We start from the raw sequence: 23,207 nt of genomic DNA, 5'->3' as shown, positions 1-23,207 counted from the left end.
TTTGCACTTTTTACTGTAGAAAAACATACTGGTATAAACAAAATAAACATTCCCTAGGGACAAAGTATTTTCCTACACAAATCAGGCATCTCCAATTACTCTTAGAATGTCACGTCAAAAACAAAAGTTAATATGCATCTGGAATAGCACTAGTTGTGCTCTGAGCTATCTTCTGAGCTATCTCTGTAGAACCTAAATTTTCACAGCTAGAGAACATTTTTAAGCAGCTATTCAGAAGAAAGTTTGTAACAGACACAAAGCAAGAGAAAGCTTTGACAATGAAAATGCTGTGGAAAAAAATTATGGCGTGTACTTACTAATTTGTTTTCTTGCATGTATATTCTTTGCAACTTCAGACAGCCTTTAGCTATAATGATCATTCCTTCATCTGAGATCTTGTAACATTGCCCAAAGTGAATGTCTTTCAATTCTCTGCATTTTGAACCCAGCTGCAATTAATGAGATGAAAGCAAGTATTAAGAATAAAGGAAAAAAACTACAAGACTTGACTGAACCGGAGAGCTAAGAGTTAAGATTTCTTTCCGCTTCTCTGCCCTCCCTTAAAAATTATCTTTCTTTACAGGTTTTGTAAGTACTATACACAAACAAGAAAGATTATAATTACACAAATAACAAAATGAAGTTGCTAACTACAGAGAACAAAACGGAGCTAAGAGCAGCACAGAACTAAGTTATTTATTGGGCATATATATATAAGTAGATAACAATGCCTGTATGCTAGATCATTGATCGCATACTTAATTTAACATAACTACTTCACAGCTTACCCTAAACATTCCTTTAACACAAGGGAGGGAGAGTTGATGAAACCTTCCTGCATGCCTAACAAATAAAGATCTCAGCCACCTTTGGCTTTCATGATGCAAATAAAAGTTACTTAAGCACTGGTTCCAAATAGCAATTAAGCTCAGGAAAATTCAATCAGCCAGAGGTAAAATACAGGATGTCAAACTGGAGATCCCTTTTAAGGGATCGTTTAATCCCTGGATATTTTTTTTTTTTTTTTGGGGGGGGGGGGGGGGGGGGCGGGGGTGGGGGCAAGTACGTACAGTCTCTAGAGAACAGCATTTATTACACCAGGAAAACATGTCCATAAACCAACTTTAAAGTAGAAGAGCTCATCTGATCTTAATTAAATCCTAGAAGAGGGTATCTTCTTCCATGTCCCGTTTTGCACTTGGTAAGAAGTTGAAAGATACTAAATTTACAAAAGAAATTTGTGGAATGAATGGTTACCTGCTTTAGGCCTTCATCAGTGAGTCTGTCTTGATTGCCTACATGCACTTTCTGAAGAAGAGGACACTGAGAGGCAACTGCGATAATAGAGGTGTCAGAAAGCTGTTTACACCTGTAGGCAGTATACCTTAGGAGTCCAGGACATTTAATTGCTAATATGCATACTCCTGTATCAGATACATTGCGACAATCAGAAATATTGATTTCAGTAATGTTCTGGCTTCTTGATGCTATCTTTTCCAACAGCTCATCAGTGACCTGCAAAGAAAATCCAAACATTAAAATTTAACTTTTTCATGAAAAGCTTTAATTTCATTAGCACAAAAACTACTATTTATAAGGTGCATTTCCATAAGCTATTGGTAGAATGAAAATATTTGGTTTCCAAGGTAAATGCATACTGGTATAATCATTTTTACAGTTATCTTTAAAGAATTCTGCTCCAACATTTGGAGAGAATAACAGTTAATAGTCCTCTTCGTAAATTAGACAAACCTTTATAAAAACAGGATTTGCTTGCCCTTTCAACACTCTACTTACATACCTAAGGTAGCATTTACAGAGAGGTAAAGGGTTTATATGTCTCAGAAATGCAACAGGTTTTTACTTAAGCTTCAATAATCATAAAAAAAACCCCAAACAGGTGCCAGCAGATAAAGACTACAGTGACATAGGTAACAATGGGCTTCTTAACAATGGAACACATCACCTAAGGTAGCAGTGAATGAAAGGGAGAAATAACATTGTAACAGGAAAAAAAGCTAATTAAACACCAGAAGTTTCCTCCTGTTATTTGCTGTTGGTCTACGAAAGACCATTAAATCAGATACACACACTATTTTCACAGAGCACCTTTAAAGAAAAAAGATTCTATCCACTTTGTACCTGCAGATATCGTAGTTAGCTAACATGCCAATAATTTTAAGAGAAGCTAGTCCTACAAAGCAGGTAAGAAACATAAGATATTCCTCATGCTCAAGTTTGTAAGTTAAAACAAAACAAATAAAACTAAAGCAGTAAGACACAACGCATAGAACTCCCTCACTTTAAAAGTTTAGTTTCAAAAAACCTAAGGTGATCTATGACGAAAGTCTTTCTAACAAAACCATTCAGGAATACTTATCCACCACTTAGTGTAGATGAGATTTAGCTTTAAGTCGGGAGAGAGCAAGAGACCAACACGAATCCCTTTTGTTTTTCTCTTACACAGTTGAGAAACAATGATTTTCTTTGCTGCACTCAATCTATTTTCCATTAGTAGCAAGTCTAATCTTTTTTTCTTGCTATTTCATCAGATAGCTGTTAGCTAGAAAGCATGACAAATGAAAAGAAAAAAAAAAGCCAACTCCAACAACTTCAAAACACACAAACACCACCTAAACAACCAACCAACCTCCTCCCCTATCACAAAACCCCAACAATAACAAAAAAAAAAAACAAAACCGAACCCTCTCCTACACATGGAGAAGAATAACACTTGTGCTTAGTATGGGTTTAGGAGCTCAGTGAAGAATTGGCAGGTTAGGTTTCTTAGGGCAATGCCACAACTGATAAACTTTAATGAGATCCCAACATATCTAACAGGCAAACCATTAAAAAATGTTGTTGTAGAAATAAGGCTACACCTCAAAACAATTAAGAAAGACTGATTTGAGACATACTACCTACAGTAGTTTGAGTGTGCTTTGAAGTCACTTGAGAAAAATCAGACAATCTGCTATATAACTTTTCCATAGTGGTTTGGAAATATGTTAAATAGTAACTCTCGAAGCAAGAGAACTTGCATGTTTTCTTATGAATTGGTGATCTGAAAATAATATGCTATGTACATTTCTTTATCTCCAACATAGACGAGCTCATGTTGCTGCTTCTTCAAATGGGACCCTCTAACGGTTGTTACCCTGCACCCTGTATTTTCACGAAACTCTCAAGAAATTGTTTTATAAACCTCTAAGCAACCGAGTAAAAAGAAACCTAAAGAGGGTGGCCAAACAACACGGGCATCCTTAAAAAAAAAAGTTTTCCAAGGAGGAAAGTTACTCTGAAAAATCTACAGCTAGGCTCTGTAAGGATCTCACTAAATGAAATCCATGAATTCCAAACATATTTAATTCTAGGATCAGCTAAAGGCCTAAAAAGACACAATCTGCCAGTAGGAGCCACATCAGTTGGAGAAAAAAACAAACAGAGCAAGCACCCATAAAGTGACCATTCTTCAAACTAGAGCATCCTCAGAAAAGCTCACGTACGTCTTTCAATATGAGATCTGATAGTTCTTATGAATGGAATTACCACTACCTGATGTAACCCATAATCTATTTCAAACAGCACTTGTCTTCACACTGTTTAATAACTGATCTGTTAAAAGAAGCCACATTCAACAGAGTTAATCTAAGGGTCCAGAAATTTTCAGCCTCTAGTAGAAAAATCCCTGAAAGCACAGACGTCAACATTTTATGCGCTTCTTTTGTTTACCTTTGATCAAGAGTACAAGTTCTGAGAACAAATTCTGAGTCATAAAAACATAACTTTTCCACAATGATACCTTCATACCTGTTGCCGACTACTGAGATCCAGTTGCTTCCAAAACTGAAAATCTAAACAGAGGTCACGCCAATATTTACAGACTAATGACGCTGAAAGGCAACGCTCATTCAGGGATAAATTGGAAAATATCTATAAAGAAAGGAAAAAAAAAATATTATATCAGAAGTAATCGGATTTTAGAGACTGAAATATTTTATTACTAACTCGTCTTGTAAAAGACAGAAAAGTATCAGCAGGCACTGCAACACATAGTTATAGAACTTGCCCCCAACTCGATTAGTTAAGACCAATAACAAATAAACCTGCATCCAACAGCTGACAATACTAATAAGTCACATCAGCACGACCAACAACAGAATGTATCCTACTTAAGCATTCATTTCTTAGACCAAATTTCAAATGTGCTTCTGAGATGGCATACCTAAAGATTACAAATACAAATACTAGCTCAATGTTATCTGCAAGCCATTTAAAAGGTGGTTTTATTCCCTTTCTGATTCAAATAGAAAAGCCTTTCCTTTTATTTCTTAACTGAATTGAAGAGTCATAAAGGTACTAAAACATCAGTCTTGTGGGAAGGAGGCATGGGATGGTGCAAAAGATCAGAAGAGTGAAACAGTGCTATATACAAGGAAATTAAGCACAGAATTAGCATTTTATACCCCAAGGTTTTGAGGACTACAGCAGCCTGCAAAAAAAGAAAAAACTGTAACTTTACGGCAAGGTCATAAATTGCTGTTACATTTATTACATTCAGCCCTTCCTCAGAAGTACTGTTGTTAATAAACATAAAAAAAGGTCTGTCAAGAGCTACATATGAAGGTATCCTGTAACCACAAATGAACTTTACAATCTACATGTCATCCTATAACGAAAACGGCCAGTCACATCATTAAGATAGACTGCGAAACATGAAACAGTCCTCCTATTCAACCGATAAGGATGTCCAGTACTAAGCAGAAGCACTATAACCAATCTCAGGCAACATGCTGAAGAAAATCTCAAAATATAGGAGAGTGTCCACAGGAAAGCACTGAGGTCTAGAAAAAATGAAAACATTCAAAGAAAAGACTTGGACTGTTTAATCAAGGAAAAGGGAGAGCAAAGGAGCTAAACTAAAGAGAATAACACTTTCATCTTTTGGGGGTTGGGTAGGACAATTGGTCTCAAACTAAAGATAATGAAGCATTGGAATATAATACCTGGTAACTTATAGAAATTTCATCACTGGTGTTCTTTAGAACAGAGTAGACAATCAGCTGTCAAAAATAACAACCATTACTGCCCCCCCGTTCTAGGAAATGCCTTAGCTTAGCAGTTTTAAATATGTATATTGCTATAAGACCCCTTGGTTAAGGGTAGTTGGATGACCATTCCCAAGAGATCTGCAAAATATAGCAAGGGGAAAAGATTTTTTTTAAAAAAAAAAAAAAAATCAAATTCACAACCTGCTGTAAATGCATGCGAGATTTATCACTCCCATGTTGTTGTTCTAGCAACGAAAAGCTCACACTCTCTTACATAAAACTCCTCACAGTGCTGAAGGATTGTGCATAAATTGAGGCTTTAGGCAACCTGGTGTAGTGGAGGGTTTCCCTGCCCATGGCAGTGGAGTTGGAACTCGATGATCTTTGAGGTCCCTTCTAACCCAAACCATTCTGTGATTCTAAGATTCTATAAACAGTTTTCCTGCTGGCCTTTGCGTGACTACTCATTACCAGAGTCAACAGATGTTTCTTACTAGGGAATAAGTTGAACACAGGCAAACAGAAGTGTGGATGACATAATCAATGCCTGCTTCCTCCCTGCAGTTCTACGTCTGTACTGATGAATCCACGTGCAGAGCAAGCCCAAAAAACACCATCGCACTCAAACAGGGAAAAAGCACTAAATACAAGTGGTAACTTGGCATCTGACATTCCTACTGCAAAAGTGTAATTCTAAGTGTTAGAAAAAGACGACAGTCTGATGATTCTCAGCAATACTAAGTTACTAAAAGCAGTAAGAAACTTGAGTTCCTAGTACCAGTATGAAACAGAAGTCTAAATCCTTTAACAGTTCTCAGAGGAGAACAAGGCAATATGATTCATGCTATGTTTAGATGGATATCAGACCGACTCCAGATAATACTAAAAAAGGATGCTGAGGCTGGCATTATAAAATATTTCAACTAGTCTTTACTGCAATGGGAAATACATACCCTTATTTGTGGAAATACCACCTTCACTTCCAGAAACAAGAGCCTGCATTTCTTAAAAAAAAAAGAGCATAGCAAATATAGAACAGGATAGACTGTTGCTAATCCAGCTGCCACTGTGAACATGAAAGCCCTTAAATGATTCTTTTTCCCAACTACCAGCCTACCAAAAGCTGAAAGCCCTCACAAATCACAGGAGACCTACTGCTACTGCTTTGCTACTGCATGAGACGCAGCAGTAGCAACGCTGAAACAAAAAAGATCAAGTTTGATTCAGTACTTGAAACAAATGTCGTTTCTGCACAGACAGTGTTATTTTGGAAGAAATGTTTGAAAGCATTTCTGGTCATGTTTGAGTCCACGCTGTACTTAACTCTAGCTGCAGAGACGAGTGAGGAGTGTACAAGTGTTGCAAATCGACTTCCTTGGAAAGCACCATCAGAGTGAAGCCACCAGCTTCTTTGTTTCTTTGCTGCGGCTGCTGCCAAAGTTGTGGCAGAGGTTTCAGCATGGACAGCAGTAGCCACAGAAGTTACGCATGCTTTACATGTTCAAAGACAAGGGCTTGTCGGTTTAGCTTTCTGTAGTAGCTATAAAAGTTCCAATTATGCAATGATTCTAATGCCATGTAAAACATCCGTTTCTCTTCAGACCTTGCAGTTGTTAGAAGAAGATGTATTGAATTATGCTATACGGAATTTAGTAGCAAAACATACAAATATTCCAGTTTGGTGGCACATCATCTTTACGCTAAGGGATTATTTTAGCTGTTGGTTAAATACTATGTTAATGCATAAAATGCTACAACTCACTGTGATGATGTTCACCACCCTTTAATTCCATTTCAATCTCTAGATACATATTGATACAGTGGCAGCTTAATTGTCCTGAGTTTTAAATTGTTTTGTAATTCCAAAGGCTGTATAAATACAGCAGAACACCAAAACCATTCCTACCCCCAAGCCTGTTAACTCCTGCTTATGATAGAGAACTTTCTAGGGGCATTGGGTCCACTACATAGCACATTCAATTCCTAAAAACTGTAGTCAAGCATGTACACATGCATGTCCAATACTCACTTCCCCCCTCCCCTCAATTCCCCATCTAATCCCCCATCCAAACATTAGAGAGACAAACGTGACACTCAAGGACAGCCTTGGCTGCAGTGATCATGAAATGGTAGAATTCAAGATACCTAGAGAAGCAAGGAGGGTGCATATCAGGCTCACTACCCTGGATTACAGGAGAGCAGACTTTGGCCTCTTCAGGGATCTCCTTGCTAGAGTACAATGGGACAAGGCCCTGGAGGGAAGAGGGGACCAAGAAAGCTGGTTAATATTCAAGGATCACCTTCTCCAAGCTCAGGAGTGGTGCATCCCAACAAAGAGAAAGTCAGGTAGGAACACCAGGAGGCCTGCATGGATGAACAAGGAGCTCCTGGACCAACTCGGACACAAAAAGAAGGCCTACAGAGGGTGGAAACAAGGACAAGTAGCCTGGGAAGAATACAGAATGATTGTCCGAGTAACCAGAGATCAGGTTAGGAAAGCTAAAGCCCCGATAGAGTTAAATCTGGCCAGGGACATCAAGGCCAACAAGAAAAACTTCTATAGATATGTCAGTGATAAAAAGAGATCTAGGGAAGATGTAGGCCCTCTCTGGAAGGAAACGGGGGACCTGGCCACCCAGGATATGGAGAAGGCTGAGGTTCTCAATGACTTCTTTGCCTCAGTCTTCACTGGCAAGAGCTCCAGCGGCACAGTCCAAGTCACTGAAGGCAAAGGCAGGGACTGTGAGAATGAAGAACCGCCCACTGTAGGAGAAGATCAGGTCCAAGACCATCTTAAGAACCTGAAGGTGGACAAGTCCATGGGACAAGACGAGGTGCATCCACGGGTGTCGTGGTTTTAGGCTGATCCAGCAACTAAAACTCACACAGTCTCTCCTTCTCCAGTAAAGTAGAGAGGAGAAAAAAAAGAAAATAATAAAGGGACTGAGGGTTGAGACAAGAACAGAGGGAGCACCGACCAACCATGGTCCTGGGCAAAACAGACTGGGCTTTCTTAAAGCAAAACAGTTTATTAATGGTTACTTAACAGGACAAAGGGAAACAAAACCAGTTACTCGAGGGGACAGAAATAAACAAAGCCAGATCTTAAAACCGACACCTTCCCCCCCACCCCCCGCAACCCTCTTTCCTTTTCTTCCCGGCTCTACCTCCTCCCCACAGCAGCACAGGGGGCAGAGACTGGGGGAGTGCAGGTCAGTTCATTCCGTGCTGTTACTGCTGCTTCTTTCTTAAAGGAGGAGGAGTCCGTACACCCTTTTCCCCTGCTCCAGTGGATCCCCTACCCACGAGGAAAAATCCACAAACTTCTCCAGCGTGAGTCCAGCCCACTGGAAACAATCCTTCCCCACAGATTGCTCCGGTGTGGGCTATACCACAGTCTCGGATACTTAGGGAGCTGTAGCCACTCGCTCCGGCGTGGGTCGTCACGAAGACTCCAGATGCCTCTCTGCCTTGTCGTGCGTCCCAACACGACCATCCTCAGGCTCGGGCATCTTCTCTCCACGGGCTGCGAGTGGGTCTCTACTCTACCAAGGCCGTCCTGGTTGCAGGGGGGCCGCCTGCATCTCACCACCAGCTGGAGGGGAAACTCGGCTCCGGCACACCTCCTCCCGCTCCATCCTCACTGACCTGGTGTTGATGCAGCTGTTTCTCTCAGATCTCAGTCCTCTCCAGGTGAACTCAGCCCAGTGGGCACCCCGGGAGTGGGGTGCTCCCCGAGTTCCCCAGCCGGCTCTGCCACTGCCACTCTCCGTGGGTGGCGCCGGCCCGACGCAGGCAGCTGCCCGGCCGGGAGCCAGGGAGCGGGGGCAGTGCCCTCCTCCCTTCTCTGCTCGCTCCTGGGCAAAGCACCTTTTCTGGTTCCTTTGTCCCGACTTAAATAGGGCAATTCGCAGAGGTGCTGATTGGCTCAACCCCGAGGGGGATGGCAGTCCGATCTGGTGGCCAGAACCAAGTCTAACCCGGTTCCAAAACCAGGGAGGTCACAGGGAGCAAAGCCCCTCTCCTGCCACCAGAACCCCCACCCCCTCCACATCAAACCATGACAGCAGGTCCTGAGGGAACTGGCAGATGAAGTTGCTAAGCCACTATTCATCATATTTCAGAGGTCATGGCAATCTGGTGAAGTTCCCAATGACTGGAAAAGGGGAAACATAGCCCCCATCTTTAAAAAGAGGAAAAAAGAAGACCCAGGGAACTACAGGCCAGTCAGTCTCACCTCCATGCTGGCAAGATCATGGAGCAGATCCTCCTGGCAACTATGCTAAGGCACATGGAAAATAAGGAGGTGATTGGTGACAGCCAACATGGCTTCACTAAGGGCAAATCCTGCCTGACCAATTTGGTGGCCTTCTATGATGAGGTTACAGCATTGATGGATAGGGGAAGAGCAACTGACATCGTCTACCTGGACTTATCCAAAGCATTTGATACTGTCCCACATGACATCCTTGTCTCTAAACTGGAAAGACATGGTTTTGATGGATGAACCACTCGGTGGATAAGGAATTGGCTGGGTGGTCGCACTCAAAGAGTTGTGGTCAACGGTTCAATGTCCACGTGGAGGCCTGTGATGAGTGGTGTTCCTCAGGGGTCAGTACTGGGACCAGTGCTATTTAGCATCTTTGCTGGAGACATGGACAGCGGGATCGAGTGCATCCTCAGCAAGTTTGCAGACGACACCAAGTTGTGCAGTGTTGTGGACACGCTGGAGGGAAGGGATGCCATCCAGAGGGACCGCGACGGGCTGGAGAGGTGGGCCTGTGAGAACCTCATGAAGTTCAACAAGGCCAAGTCCAAGGTCCTGCACATGGGTCAGGGCAATCCCAAGCAAAAGTACAGGCTGGGCGGAGAATGGATTGAGAGCAGCCCTGAGGAAAAGGACTTGGGAGTGCTGGTGGATGAGAAGCTCAACATGAGCCAGCAATGTGCACTGGCAGCCCAGAAAGCAAATCGTATCCTGGGCTGTATCAAAAGTCGTGTGGCCAGCAGGTCGAGGGAAGTGATTCTGCCCCTTTACTCTGCTCTCGTGAGACCCCACCTAGAATACTGTGTTCAGCTCTGGAGTCCCCAGCACAAGAAAGACATGGAGCTGCTAGAGTGGGTCCAGAGGAGGGCCATGAAGATGATCCAAGGGCTGGTGTTCCAGCTATGAAGACAGGCTGAGAGAGTTGGGGCTGTTCAGCCTGGAGAAGAGAAGACTCTGGGGTGATCTTATAGCAGTCTTCCAGTACCTAAAGGGGGCCTACAGGAAAGCTGGAGAGGGACTTTTTACAAGGGCGTGTGGTGATAGGACAAGGGGCAATGGCTTTAAACTGAAAGAGGGGAGATTTAGATTAGATAGAAGGAAGAAATTTTTTTCATTCAGGGTGGTGAGGCAGTGGAACAGGTTCCCCAGAGAAGCTGTGGATGCCCCATCCCTTTAAGTGTTCAAGGCCAGGTTGGATGAGGCTTTGGGCGACCTGGTGTAGTGGAGGGTGTCCCTGCCCATGGTAGGGGGGTTGGAACTAGATGATCTCTGAGGTCCCTTCCAACCCTAACCATTCTATGATTCTATGATTACCGAGTTCTTCTTCCTCTTCAACGGACGCAAAAGACTTTCTGGGCCTCCAGGCTACATTCTATTTAAGGATCAGCACCCATAATGTTCAGTGCTGATGGCCTTATCATACATTCCAGATACAGCCAGTTCTTTAATGTCAAGCTATTGCTTCAAATTAAGTGTTCACACAGATTCGTTAAGGACCACAATGAAAAGAAAATCCAAAAATGCAATGCCCAGGACAGCAAAAGTCAACCAACACATATACCTGGCTTTCAGTCAGACCACAGTCAATCTGCAGAACTCAATTCAAACAGCCTAATTCTATGTCTTTGACACATACAACCACACAAATCCCTTACAAGAGAAAATCCATGCAAACAAGTTGGTTTATCTTTAAGCACCAAAACACAACTAATTCCACAGTACTATCTTCAGTGTGTTTGCACACATCTGTGGCAATCCACAATTCTGGATCAAGTGATGGTTCAATTGGTTCTAATCCAGACAAACTAAGTCTTTGCACACCACACTTCAGACTGCCAAAACACAGTACCTGACCAAGTTTTGGGGTTTTCTTCAGCTTTTTGGAACAAGTATTTTGTAAGACAATGGGACAGGGAGGAAGAAGCTGCTAATTAATATTACCAGAGCGTTCAGCCAGAAAAGCTAGAAATGAAAGTACTTCTGCATAATTATCTCCTTTACCATGAAGTCCCTATGTGATGGGCTTCAGATATTATACCCTTAACATTTCCCCACTGTTTCTTCATTAAATGTATGCTAGATGCTTCGAGCTGTGCATCCAAAAAGGAGTACTTTGAACCAGGTATATTTCCTGCCACTTTCCTTTTTCACCCCTGTGCGTTTTATGCTGGTCAGGCCACGCACCAACCCTTTCTTCTTGTGAGACTTACACTAATCAGGCCACGCACCACCAAAAACTGCAGAAAAAAACTTCTCTATTTCCACTCAGTTTGATCAAGAATTTTAACACTCACCCTTCGGTGTCTCCCGCTCCAAAGGTCCCAGGTGAACTCACCCACTGCTGCCAGTTGGATGTTTGGATATGTGAGGATACAAAGGTGATGGCCTAGGGCTCCATCTCAGTTGCCAAACTGTTTAAGAAGAAGCCACCACCCGAGCATTCACATACCATTCAAGGAGTCACACACACATCACTCAAGACTAACTCCCAGGACTGAAGAAGTCCCTTCGCAACAGGTGACTCCAGTGAGCCAACGGGTGCCCCTTCAATTCTTTGCTCACACACGCAACTCGCTCTCAAACACTTCCTTTTTCTTCAGACTCAACCGTAGGCTTCCTCTAGCAGAGTCCCAGGCTTTGAATCTTAAAAAAAAAAAAAGTCATTGATGCAGTTGGTACAGCCAGAAAAAAAAAAAAACAGCTGGAACTGGGTGCCTCCAGAGAGGGACCTCAGACAAAGAAACCCCTGGACGATTTTACCCTTACTCCAAGCCCTTTGAACTATTTGTGCCTGAGAACAGAGGTGCAGCCAGAGAAGTCCTCTCCCAAAAGCTAGGTCCACACCACTGCCCTGAGGCTTATTACTCCACACAACAGGATCCTGCAGCGGCAGGGAATAGCTCCTGTGTTAAAGAGACAGCAGCGACAGCGACTATTACCCAAAGAAGCCGACCATTAGTTCTGAGTCACCCAACAGCCACACATGTCCTACATGAAACAGAACTGATTCTTAAAACAACATGCTACACGAACACTGTCCCCAGAGTGCATTGTTATGAATAAATAGTTTTAAACACAGATAATATTACTTTAAAAAGATGTAATGTTTTGAATCCAGCAACTTTGCTGCCTGTTCCCTCCGATGGTGAGCCGCGTCATGATTGTGCTAAGGTAGTGTTTCACTCCAGCTGCCTACAGGAAGATATGTGGAATCAACCTGTAGAGAGCTCAGATCTAACCCTTTTCACAGATGGATCTTCACACTACATGAACTGAAAAAGACACACAGGCTATGCAGTCGTAAGAAACTTCAAGGTACTTGAAGTAAAACCTCTTTAACCCTCAGTAAGCGCCCAAGGGGTTGAATTACCTGCATCAGCAAGACCAGCCTGCTGGGGATGTAATCAGAGGGTAATTATTTATACTGATTCTAAATACACCTTTGGAGTGTGTCATGCAACAAGCGTACTAGGGAGAGAATGAGGGTTCCTCACCTAGGCAGGGAAAAATATTTCTAATGAGACTGAAATCTGAATGCTGTTGGAAGCTATAAAGCTTCCAAGGGAAATCGCTGTAGTACCCTGCCCAGCTTATACCAAAGGATCCAGTGAAATTGAAAAGAATAATGAATCGGCAAATCGAGCAACAAAAGCTGCTGCCCACCAAGCTATATGAGTTTACCACCACAGCAACTCCCTCTGTTGATGATTGACCAGATATCAATAATCCAGCTCAAATATATGCAGCAGGTACTCAGGAAGAACTGGCTCAATGGGAAAGTTGGGAGCCTGTGAAAGATGAAACTGAATTTGGACTATCGGGAAAAAAACATTTTACCAAGAAAATATTTAATGACTTTGGCTAGGTGGCTTCGTGATAAAAACATGGAGGAATGGCAGCAGTTGTTAACTAGACTGAGAAAATGTGAGCAGCCCCCAGAATACATATGGCAGTAAAAAGGATTGTGAGCTCATCTCACATATAGGAAGTTTTCAGATGCAAAACTTGAACAGGAGGTTGGAGGATGAACATGGGCATATTTCCCATTCCAGAGACTGCAAATTGATTATGCTGAGATGCATCCTGTGAGCAGACTTAAGCACCCGCTGTTAATCATGGAAGATCTCTCAGGATGGGTAGAAGCTTTTCCCACCAGGAAAGCTGATAGCATAGGAGTGGTCAAAGCCCTCTTGGGAAAAATCATTCCCAGATACAGAACACCTGAAACCATAAAACCTGTAGTAGTTCTCATTTTTCAGTGGGAATATTAAACAACATTTAGAAAAGTTTAGGAATGCAGCAACATGTTGCATATCATCCATAGTCCTCAGGACAGGTGGAAATAGTGATTAGGTCTCTTCAAAATAAAATTGCTCAAACTCGTAGTCAGGTAGGTTTGAAATGGCCTGAAGTTTTACGAATAGTACTATGGGATATTAGAAATACTCCTCTCCCAACCTTTAGCATTGTCACCAGCAGAAATAGAGTTTGGCAGGCACTTAGCTCTACCTGGGACCTTTGCCCCTACTAGGACCAAGCTCTTGGAGACAAACAGCTGACCCAGTATGTTATATGTATACAAAAAAATGTTTGAAAAATATAAAAAAATATAGTCAATGTTATCAACCCACACCACCTGAAATATAAGTACACAATATACAACCTTGGGATAGAGTCCTAATTAAAAGTATTTTCATGCAAATTCAAACCAGAACCTACGTGGGAGGGACCATATACTGTCATATTATGCTCTATTTTGCTGTCGAAGTTTCAGGAAAAGAGAACTGGAACCACCATTCTCATGATAAGTGAGTGATGAAGAATTAAACCACTGCCAAGTAAAGAGAGAAGGAGTTGAAGTCGATCATTGAGTTGCTCTTAGCATGGACAACCCTGTAGACCACAGCAGCAGGGATAAGTATATCACGAACACAGGGCTCGGATGGGCAAAAGGATACCGCAGCGCAACACAGCTTTTTACAATTAATGGCAATCAATTTCCTTACATGGGTCAGAATCAATGCAAATAAATTGTGACAAATGTCACCTTTTGTTGCAACACTAGTTCAGAAACCAACCTCATGGCGAAAGAAGAAAAGAGAAGTCAGATACATCTTGGAAGACTTTATGAACTTTGCTTAAAATATTAGCAGGGATGTTTCATTAAAACAAAGGGAGGACTGTTGTAGCAGTCATTTTATAGCTCAAATGGAATCCATTGCTTAGCATTAGTAGCAAAATTTGCTGAAGCCTTAGGCCACAAACTGTGAACTTTCACCTAGACATGCTTTTGCCTGGCATACAGTTAATTTTCTTCTTATTAACGATACAGTACTGCACATGTACAGTGCTGTGTTTTGGATTTAGCATGAGAATAATTTTGATAACACACTGATGCTTTGGTGGCTGCTAACTAGTTTTTACCCTAAGTCTAGGACTTTTTCAGCTTCCTATGTTCTACTGCCAAGTAGGCACGCAAGAAGCGCATTTTGGAACATAAGGAGACTATAACTGTCAGCGGAAGCTGCAACTCGGCAAGAACAGTTAAGAGCCTGCCTGGAGACAAAGAAAGAATCCAACAAAGTGTTAGAAGACCCCAGACCAGAAATCACCATTGGACCAAATGTCATATGAAGAACGTGTGAGGAGCAGGTGCACAGGTCCTAAGAGTATAATTGTCCAGAGATTTCTTTGTCCAAGGTCTCACCTGCTGCGAAGTGACTCCAGTCCTGTCAGTTAAAGTCTCAGGTGGTGCATGTGCAACCCCTTGAATGGTGTGTGAATCCTCAGGCAGCAGCCTCTCCTTTAACAGCAATGGTGTGATTTCACATCGCAGCCAGGATCCTTATGGCAAGCTTCCAATAGTAGGAATAGTTTGCTGGTCCTCTACTCCTAGTTACCTGAGTTTTTGCACTGGATTTAGTGATTGCACCCTGAGAAAGGCTTTTCAGGCAGCTGATCCTGAGGAAAAGTTTTGAAATGTTACATTGGTGTCAGATTAGCCAGCTGAATCAACTCACTCTGCAACTGCATGACCACTCTACAGAGCACAAAGCAAGAACATGGAGCCAGAGGTTACAAAAGGGAGATGGACACTGCCCTTAACGGTCACTTGTTAACAGATTGCCTGAGCTGTAACACAAAACACAGTGTTATTTTCCATCTGTAAGAAGTGACAGGAGACACTGCTACCATACCTTTCATACTGACAGAAAAAAAGTGTTCTGATGAATAAGCAGAATACCTTTACTTTAAGTGGCTGATAAAGTTTTACTCCCAGCCACCCTGTTATCCTCACTAAAAGACATCCGTGCTACTTCTGAATCACCACAACAGTTTAAAATCAGAGACAATAAAACATATCAAAATCTGTGAGAGATCAAACACAGGTCAGGCACCCTGAACAAAAGAAACAAATAAATAGGAAATGAAAGCAAGAGTTACATTTAATTTGCTTTGCATTCAAGCACTGCACAACTTGTAATCTATTAGTTTTCTCCATGCAATAATTCATAGTTGTGGGGATGTAGACCAAGCCGAGCAACATGTAAACAACATTATGAAAAGTTTTATTGTCCATAGGGGCTGAGTGTCAAGGCATCTGTCTGCCTTCAGAAAAAGCACAAATTTCATTCCAAGATGTCTGTCTCCTCCATCACGTAACTCACTCTGTAATGTGAAAACCTACATGCTTACATAAAAGCCACCTTTTCACACACACCTGTGGAAAGCAAAATACCTATTTATTTTTGTAACTCTGGAGCAAATCACAAAGTATATCAGAACATCTTCCAGAACTTTATCATTGAAATAATGTCCATACACTAACTTTGCTTTTGTTAGTTAGTCTACCAGCACACCTTTCCTTCACAACTGTGCCCCTCAGCTGCACTTCCAGAAGATCAGCAGTAGCACAGTGAAGTTAAAGCTGGTTCATTTCCCTACTGCAAATACAGGGTGACAGTAAGCTTCACGGGGGAGGGGGGGCAATTAAAAAAAAAAAAATAAAATCAATGTTGCTGTGTTGCCCATTGCTAGAGAAAAAGGAGTTCAGCACAATAATTAAGGTTGAAGGAAAAGAACATTCACCTCCCTGCATCAGCCATAAAGTTTTAAAACCCTTTCCATTCTTCTCAGTGCTATAGTCAAAAGCAAGGCTCAACACAAACTCCAGACAGTATAAACTGATGGGAACACCAGTATAAGAAGGAAAGAAAGGTGGTATTACAACAGTGACTCTATGAACTTGTGGATGAAGTCCAATTTAAATGACTTATTTTGATGCCTCTGGCTCTTGACTTGGCCAGAAAAAAAAAAATGACAGTGCAACTATAAGATGTATATCCAGCCTTTTCAGGTATAAGTTTTTTAAAAATAAATGCCAGTGTTCAAAAGTCAGAAGGCAAAACCACAGGTCTAGCTCTGGCCTATCAATCCCGCTTCCTATCACTCAGATAATCTTACACGCAGTGCTAGTAGCAAAGTGCCAGCAGCACTCCATTTAGTATCAACATTATCAACAGCAAACACAGAAGTTATTACAGCAACGAAAGTAAAACATGTAAGTTATTGTCCCAGTTTTAGCTGGGACCGGGTTAGCTCTTCTTTTTAGTAGTAGAAGAGCTCCGTGTTTTGGTTTTACTCAGAGGCTCGCTCTGAGAAGAATGCTGATAGCAAGTTGATGTTTGTGGTTGGACGTGAGACTCCAAGGACTTTTCAGTGTGTCGGAGTGCAGAAGCACGGCGGGATAAAGGGGGAGCATAGTTGGGACAAGGGGGACACGATTCCCCTTGTGATTTGTGGTGGAACTTAAGATTGAGGCCAAACTGGCCAATTAGTATTCCATATCATGCAGCGTCATGCCCAGTATAAAAGTGAGGGGCAGCCGAGTAGAAGGGCTTTTGCGCTTTGGCTCATCCACCGCTTTTGCTCTTTCGCGCTTGCTGCGCTTTTGCTCTATGGTCATTTTTTTCCCTTTCTCTCCCAGTACTCCCACTCTCGGAGTACTCTCTCCCTCTCTGCCCCTCTCTATTTCAGGGCCTCGCGTTCGTCCGGGATTGCAGCTTCGGGACGAGACGGGCTTCGCATACAAGGGGGTGGTGAGCATCTACACTGTGTATTAAATTGTTCTTATCTCAACCCACGGGTTTCCCGTTTCTCCTTTAATTCTCTCCCTCATTCCTGGGGGTGGGGGAGGGGAAGTGACTGGCTGTGTGGGAGGGTCAGCCTAACCCACGACAGTTATTACAGCACTGGAAGAATGAAAAAAATAAGTAAAAAAAGTTGACTAAAGACACAAGAAAAGGAGGTAGTAGCGCCAGAAGTAATAATAAACCGTTTATGAAAACCTTAAGTTAAATAAAACACACATACACACACGTGTCTATCTACACACACACAGACACACACTCTTACTGTCCCTTCATTGTGCCCTAGATCTAAGCTAAAACTGACAGGGTCTCTGCTGCAGACAGAGCAGCATGTGTTTATGCTTTAGAAAAATAAAAGCAGCAAACAGAGAGAAGACATCGAAAGGTCATCTATTCTAGACCCTCCTCTGTTTTGAAGCAAGTTCAGGCACACCTAGAACATCCCTGACAAGGATATCCCTCTTGTTGTTAAAAAAGAAAAAAAAAAAAAAAAAATCCCAACTCCTTACGTAACATCAGAGATAGGAAACCACCTTCACCAAGACTTACATGTTCTCACACTGTGCTGTCTGCCATGTATCTCACCCACGTTTCCCTCACATCAAATTAAGTTTATTATTCCTTTTTAGTTGACAAAAGTCAGAAACTCAGTTGAACTTATCAATTTTCTCGTAACGAGGGTGCATCTCCATCTTCTTTCTGAACAGAAGTGTCATTCAGTTTGAGCAAAATCTTCCAACTACCATCACAGGCCATGTTTCCACAACCTCAAGCTCTCCGTTGATGCCTCTCCAATTTGTCTGTGTTTTTTTTTAAGGAGACGCCAGTGCCCATAACCTAATGCAGTACTCTAGCAGCAGCTTTAAAAGCATCGAGCACAGCAGACAACTTCCCTTCCATGTTCTACATGCACAGTTCCCATTAATACAGCTCAAAAGGAAATCTGAACTGTCTGAATCTACTAAGTTGACTCAGTCTGCAGACCATTTTACACTAGTTATTGAGCAGCAGCACTGCAAAGAAGTAACAAGTACAACAGGAAGACTTCTTTCTGCTTTCCAGAAACAAATAGCAGTGAAACTGCAATAGGCACAGATTTGTGATATGTAGCACAAAGTTTTGAAAAATTAATGATGCATAGCACAGGATTTTGTAATCTTCTGCACTGCATGCTTACGAACAGCTCCCTTTTTTTTCACTCACACATCTGCCTAGGTTACAATAATACCGACTGACCTATAATTCCTTATTCCTCTCAGATTTTAAAGAGAATAGACTTAAATTACTGTTTAGTCAAACGTAATCACTCTCATCTACAAAGCTGAAGGATGAAATCTTGCTCACTGTGTAACACTGTTTTTCTGACACATTACCAAATGAAAAGCCAAACAACCTATCAGCTTGTTTGGTCTGTGGAACCACAGCTTGTTTATCCCTTCATCCTGATGAAGAGACTGCTTCACCAGGTAGGGGAACAGGATCGAGTAGCACACTGCATTACTAGCCTCCAGGTTCAGCAGGGCCCATCTGATGATCTGCAGGTCAAATTCAGTCTGACAAACCCTTCCGTTCACATCCTTCACTTAGGGGAGAATTAACAACTGCTTAACAACAGAACAGCACCTCAGCAGCCTATGGCAGCCACTTCTAAGTGGCCAGCTGTTATTTAGGAGTTCCTAAAATGTTTATAGAATGAAAGAATGGTTAGAGTTGGAAGGGACCTCAAAGATCATCTAGTTCCAAGCCCCCTGCCATGGGCAGGGAAACCCTCCGCTACACCAGGTCGCCCAAAGCCTCACCCAACCTGGCCTTGTTTGGGCTTGCTCCAGTCCATGTACAGACACAGGTGACAGCCACTCCTGCACTAGCACCACTGCATCAGCAGGTCACACAGGTGGGAATCAAGGGAAGGAAACAAAAAGAAACCCAGGAATTGGGTCGTCAGATTTCTGAGCTTGGAGTCTCTTGTCTTTGTATTAAGGTTTGTGTCTCTGCTATCTTCTGTGAAAAGTTCAGTAAATGCTTTGGGTATGTTTGTCTCCCATCCCCTCGTAATAAAATTTCACCTTTGGAGAAAGGATCCTATTTGGGATCTTCTACCTGTATCAAAACCCAGGATATGATGGCCTTTAGGTACCTGTATAATCCTGTTTGTTATCTTGAACAAAAGTTAAAAGATTCCACTGTGCCTCAGTGGCGGACATGATGTACGCAATTCTTGATAGCTTGAGCTGATTTTGAAACTCTGGTGCGCACAGACATATAGCGGACTTCAGAGCCTTGAGCTTTGCTATTAGAACCAGTCAGAAACAATTAACCACAAACGAGGCACCAGCCACCTGGGTTGGCCCACACTGCCCAGGCCTCAAAGAAAAGTTCAATCAAGGGGCATTTAAAAAAAAAAACACACACCATCACCAGAGGGTCCTGAAGACCCCAAAGACTCTTGCAGAAGGCCCCAAAGGACTTAAAGTCCATGTGCAATTAAGATGCAAGCATTACGAGTAGTTCCTGGAAATAGAATGAATATGTATAACCGTTCCAGAAAATCTAATGCATATGCATATAGTTGAGTAATATAAACTTTGTCTGTCACAACCTGTGGCGGCTACATTCAGTGGAATTACCCGCTGTGCATCCAGCGCTGCAATAAAGAATGCCTGCCTTCTAAAACTTCAAAACAACTCTTAGAGGGCTCTTCTCTGACAACTTTTCAGTTAACAAGACACCTCATCAGAAATCTGAGGGCAGAAGTCCCATAACAGAATAGGATGCTACAGAAGCAGTCAAACACTTCCCCCCACCCCCTGCCCTGAAAAACAAACAAACAAACCAAACATCAACCAACTCAATCCATAAATCCAGCTAAGGACTGAAGGGCAAATAGGGGGGAAAGGGGGTGCGACATTAAAAAAAAACAAACCAACTGGTGAGTAGGTTGGTTCCCACTGCTGGAAGAAATGGTGAGTTTTTTCTAAAACACTGTAGAGGGAGCTGGACTACAAGGAGACTAAGATACAAAGTAATTGGAGGAAGTGGGTGGGGAACGTGTCAAAAAAACCTTGAAAGTACAGTTACAAGTGAGGTACTGTGTCAATATAAAATAGAAAAGCATACGGAAAAAACATTTAAACTAGTCCAGAGGTGAGATGGGCATGACATACCTTAACTATTAAAAGAACTGGTTTATGGCAGAGTTAGAGATAAGATATTTTTGAAAAAGTGAAACTGAGCATTGAAGAAACCACGGAGAAGTACTCATAACATTGATTAAAAAAAGTGTTTAAGCCATACTGATCAAGCCAGTCCAGTTTCAAATCCTAAAACAACAGAATATCAAAGAAAAAATTGTCTTCCGACATCAGTGGCAGACGGATTATTTTTTAGAAGAACTACAAGACAAAGTTTCAATTCCACAATCACAGAAGAGATTAATTCAGATATGGTGGTTTATGAGTTTTAATATTTGCCAAAAAGAAACCTGAACAGTGCATGTATGAAACATGACATACCCTAACACATTCAAGCGTACCTAAAAAAAAAACACCAACCGAAACCCCACAGAATTAATTTTATGTGCAAGACAGACAGGTAAGTAGATTGCTATTGTTTGACAACAAAAGAGTAAAGGAAGTTCTTTCTTTCATTGGGGTTGTACAACCAGCAGTATAGGAAGCACAGGGAAGAGTCAGTCATCTGTCTTGCACTCCTTGAACACCATGCCCTGCTCTAAGTTTAGACATATGACCCCGGAGTAAACTGCTGTAATACTGAAATTCTATTCCCCAAAGTTTAAAGACACACTCGCATCAAACTATGGAAGACATCACAGGCTTCAGCTCCAGCTAGACTCGTCTTATTCGCTCAGGTTTAGCAGAAGAAAGTCAGCATACAGACTAGGTCAACAGAATGGGTTAAAAATGAACAGTCGTTCTCAAAAGAGAACAGGATTAAAGAAACCAAAAGGCAGGAAAGAAAGCGAGACTGTTCTTTCAAGATACAGAGTAAGAAGTTACAAAAGCTTGTAATTCAAGAGGGCTACAAATCCTCAGGCTGACCGTGAAACCGGTAAAGCCAAAATTGACTCGAACTATATACTAGCATTTTTTTCCTCGCCATCGACGTTGGAAACTTGGCTCTCTGGTTCTGACCGCCACAGAAGCGCTAAATACAGTGACTGTCCCCCTCGCCGCGCACTCCACCAGTGATGCAAGAAGCTACCTGCGTTACGGAGTTAAGAGGCATGACTCCGGACGTTTACAGGACAGCTTCTGGAACACTATCGTCCGCCCTCACCGCCGCTTAATGACTCACAAGGCCGTTTACAACAACGAACCAAAACAACGAGGGAAAAAGCGCCGGCCGGGCGCCCCGCTCCCCGGCAGCCGCCGCAGGTGGCGGGGCGGGAGGCGACGCGCGGCCCCCGGCCGGGCCGGAGGCGGCGAGACCCCTCGGAGCCGGGCCGGCGCCTCGGCCCCACCGCCTCCGGCTCCCGCGCGTCACCGAGCCCGCCCAGCGACACCGGCACCCCGCGGCCTCCCCGGCGGCGGCAGGGGCAGGCGCAGGCCCAGCCCCGGGCCTCCGCGCCTCCCGCCCCCACCGCGGGGAAGGACCGGGCCCGCCCGCCCTTCGGTCCCGACCCACCTTGAGGAGGATGGAGGGCGGCAGCTGATTAATGTCAGAAGCCGGGGGCGGCAGCGGCTCTCGGCAGCAGTCGCCGGGCTGCTCGAGCGGCTCCTCGCAGCCCGCCTCTCCGCCTCGCTCCTTCTCTTTCTCCCCCTTCTCCTCCTCCTCCGACGCGGGGGGCGACGGCGGCGAGCCGGGCTGCCCCTCGCCCACGCTGTCCCCGGCGGCGTCCCGGGCCGGCGCGCCCCCATCGCCCGCCGCGGAGCTGGCGGCGGCGGGCAGCGCGCACAGCTGCGCCTTCCCCGAGCACTGGCAGGCGGCGGCCTCCGGCTCCGCCGCGGCGGCGGCGGCCGCGCAGCGCGGCTGTTTGCAGGGCAGGCAGGCGGGCACGCCGGCACCTTTGCGCTTGCACATCATCTCGGAGGCGACCTCGCCGGGCGGCCTGGCCGACCGCAGGAGGCCCCGCACCGGCGAGGGCAGCAGGCCCGAGAGAAGGAGGCGCTGGCAGCGGCCCTGCGGCTCCCAGGCGGCGGGCGGCAGGCGGAGGAGGCGGCGGGCGGCGCGCTGCTCCGCGGTGGCGAGGGCCGCGTAGGGCGGCGGCGGCAGCAGCAGGGCGTCCCCGGCGGGCAGGGGCTGCTCCGGGGCGGGCGGACTGGCGCTGTGCACGATGAAGCAGAGCATGCAGGGCCCACGCAGGAAGCAGCTCCGGCTGCGCGGCGGCACCTTCCTCCCCCGGCGGCGGCGGCAGCGGCGGTCCTGGTCCAGGCTGCTTGCCTCCTTCGAGAGCAGGTGGCCCATATAGGAGGCGGCAGGGCCAGCGGGGTGTCACCGGCGGGAGGCGGCGGCGGGCGCTCTCATGCTGCCGGCGGGGGCGGCAGGTGGCGGGGCCGGGACAGGGCAGGACAGGACAGGACTCGACTCGGCGGCGGGGCTGGTTCCGGGACGCGGCGCCGGGAGGGAGAAGCTTCCGCTACCTCCGCCCTGACCTCCCCCGGGGGAGGCGCGGGGGCGGTGCTCGGCAGCCTGGCCGCCGCCCGGCAGTGCTGGCGCCCGCGGCCGGGCGGGGAGCCGCCGCCGGCGGGGAGGGGCCTCGTGGGGCCCCGGACCGCGGCG

General features: G+C 44.5%; 1 protein-coding gene across 1 annotated transcript in view; it reads right to left on the bottom strand.

Moving 5' to 3' along the window:
- FBXL17 (F-box and leucine rich repeat protein 17) overlaps window positions 1-22,892 on the bottom strand; it is a 310,520-nt gene extending 287,628 nt beyond the window's left edge. The window contains exons 1-4 of the mRNA XM_086629367.1: window positions 22,113-22,892; window positions 3,811-3,933; window positions 1,258-1,515; window positions 318-449 (exon numbers count right to left, since the gene is read on the bottom strand). Coding sequence (XP_086485493.1) covers window positions 318-449; window positions 1,258-1,515; window positions 3,811-3,933; window positions 22,113-22,892 — 1,293 coding nt within the window. The remainder of the gene's footprint in view (window positions 1-317; window positions 450-1,257; window positions 1,516-3,810; window positions 3,934-22,112) is intronic.
- Window positions 22,893-23,207: the final 315 nt, after the last annotated feature.

Source organism: Tauraco erythrolophus, chromosome Z (assembly GCF_009769465.1).
Source record: "Tauraco erythrolophus isolate bTauEry1 chromosome Z, bTauEry1.pri, whole genome shotgun sequence".
NCBI classification, from domain to species: domain Eukaryota; kingdom Metazoa; phylum Chordata; class Aves; order Musophagiformes; family Musophagidae; genus Tauraco; species Tauraco erythrolophus.
Note: the sequence above shows the minus strand (reverse complement) of the source record. Positions and strands in the feature narration are given on the sequence as shown.